The sequence below is a fragment of the Gadus morhua genome, chromosome 20 (genome assembly GCF_902167405.1).
Source record: "Gadus morhua chromosome 20, gadMor3.0, whole genome shotgun sequence".
Taxonomy (NCBI): Eukaryota; Metazoa; Chordata; class Actinopteri; order Gadiformes; family Gadidae; genus Gadus; species Gadus morhua.
In genome coordinates this window covers 13,948,486-13,950,985 of record NC_044067.1, presented here as the reverse complement: position 1 = coordinate 13,950,985, position 2,500 = coordinate 13,948,486, and the positions used below count along the sequence as shown (strand labels likewise).

Genomic DNA, 2,500 nt, shown 5'->3' with positions numbered 1-2,500 from the left:
TTGCCTGCGTTCGTGCATCTGAGTGTGTGTGTGTGTGTGTGTGTGTGTGTGTGTGTGTGTGTGTGTGTGTGTGTGTGTGTGTGTGTGTGTGTGTGCGTGTTTGTGTGTGTGTGCGTGTGTGCGTGTGTGTGTGTGTGTGTGTGTGTGTGTGTGTGTGTGTGTGTGTGTGTGTGTGTGTGTGTGTGTGTGTGACTGACCGTGGGCTTGGGCAGCAGAGCTGTGAGAGTAGCCCAGGGCTAAAAGGGCCGTCTCCACCAGCTGGGAGAAGAGGATGTCCTTCCTGATGAGGACAAACTCTGCGTGCTCCTCCCGGCCCTCAACCTCCACAGGTATGCTGCCTCCGTCCGCCTGCTCCACCACGCAGAACACCGGGATCATCAGCCCTGGGTGGAGAGACATGGAGAGAAAGGGGGAGAAAGAGAGAGAGAGAGAGAGAGAGAGAGAGAGAGAGAGAGAGAGAGAGAGAGAGAGAGAGAGAGAGAGAGAGAGAAAATCAGAGAAAATACAACAATGTGAGTTTGAAAAACAGAGCAAAACCAAGTGTTAGATGTAAGCCTTATGATGGAACGTCAAGACAAGTTATTTGCTATTTTACCAATGATTTGACAATGCCAGCGGCAATTACCAATACCAAGAAAAAGCAATTTCAGGCATTAATTTGAAGGCTGTGATGTCTGCCTCAATCCATTTGGCCAAGTCCACTGAGTATTGCATTCCTTATTTTTTGTCTTCGCATACGTAATAAATATTACAACACATATGCAAATGCAACTACTGGGAGGTGAGTACATATTCGGGCCAGATGCTTAATGAAAGCCTTAAGAAGCCTCAAGTTAAAGGGAGGGTGGATCTTAGGACATAACGGGCAGGTTGTGAACGATTTACCAGTCAACAACCAAAAAATAGAAGTGTGTCTCACTGCCTGGTGTCTTCTCGTTGACTGGATCATAAAAGCTGACCAGGTGTTCAAAGTGAATAGTATACATCATAGCAATGCTATCTTGTATACTATCCCCTTTTAACACTTAGCACTCCAGTTTTACGTTACAGTGAACAAGAAGACACCAGTGAGGGAGACCGTTCCTGCCAATATCTAGCCAGGCAACAACAATCACTAGGAGAGCTTTGAATCTGACCAATAGGTCCGGACATATGGTACAGCCCATCACTTTTCACTACTGATTAGCCGAAAGCTTTTCTAATGCATTGCATAAATAATGCTTCTCAACAAGACAATTTACCCAAACAATGAAGAAGAGAAAATACACCCTGCCTCCATTTTCTGTGCTGATAATGTACCCATGTTTATATCGCCATGGCATCCTTCCCAAAATTCCACTTCTGTGCCTATTTCTTTGGCTCCATCCACCAATACATTCCCGCCTCTCTGATAACACTTTTCCTAAAAGGCTTTTGGTTTTGGGCCACCTGTCAACTTGCAATTAATTAAAGCCTGTTCAAAAGGAATGATGAACTAGGAGCATTAGGCAACGTCCCAGAACTAATAACACAGGGCACAGTAATATGTAAGTCCACATGCATGCCATGCCACCCACACACACACATACACACACACACGCACACACACACACGCACACACACGATACACATATGACACACACATGCTCACACACACACACACACACACACACACACACACACACACACACACACACACACACACACACACACACACACACACACACACACACACACACACACACACACACGACATACACATGACACACACATGTTCACCGCACACAAACACACACACGCACACACACACACATGCACACACACTCGCACACATGCACTCTCACGTACACACCATGTTTTAATCAGTCAATTCCTATATGTTTCCTCCTCATTAATCACCCTGCTCCCAGTCCTCCTGGCTCTCATGGAGTGAATTACACACTAGAGCTCAGCGCCAATTCAAGTAAGTGGATTTCCCCCAGCAGGGAAATATAACTGTCAACACGAAGCGGCTCTCTACAACTATCGCTCCATCTCTCTCTCTCTCTCTCTCTCTCTCTCTCTCTCTCTCTCTCTCTCTCTCTCTCTCTCTCTCTCTCTTCTCTCCCTCTTTCTCTCTCTCTTTCTCTCCCTCTTTCTCCCTATCCCTCTCTCTCACTCTCTGTGCCTATCTCTAGCTCTATCCTCTCCTCCTTCTGTCCCAGTCTCCCTCTTCTCCTCCTCCTCCTCATCCTCCTCCTCTTCCTTTTTGCCGGCCGACTTTGACTGATCTGGTTTGGATCATTTGATGTTCCCTCAAACCTCTAATCCTTCCTTCATGTATGCGGATCCGCGAACATCAATATCACTGTGAAACTATTTTCTGTGTGTGTGTTTCTGTGTGTGTCTGTGTAATAGTATCTCTCTGTGTGTATGAATGTGGGTTTGAGAGAGAGAGAGAGAGAAATGTGTGTGAATATTCTTGCGTGTTGGGGACAACCCTGTGTATGTGTGTGTGTGTGTGTGTGTGTGTGTGTGTGTG

General features: G+C 46.3%; 1 protein-coding gene across 7 annotated transcripts in view; it reads right to left on the bottom strand.

Moving 5' to 3' along the window:
* The window catches only part of satb2 (SATB homeobox 2), a 44,075-nt gene that overhangs the window by 26,727 nt on the left and 14,848 nt on the right, over positions 1–2,500 (bottom strand). For all 7 annotated transcript variants that reach the window (XM_030343475.1, XM_030343476.1, XM_030343479.1 and 4 more), the window contains exon 3: positions 198–383. In XM_030343475.1, coding sequence (XP_030199335.1) covers positions 198–383 — 186 coding nt within the window. The remainder of the gene's footprint in view (positions 1–197; positions 384–2,500) is intronic.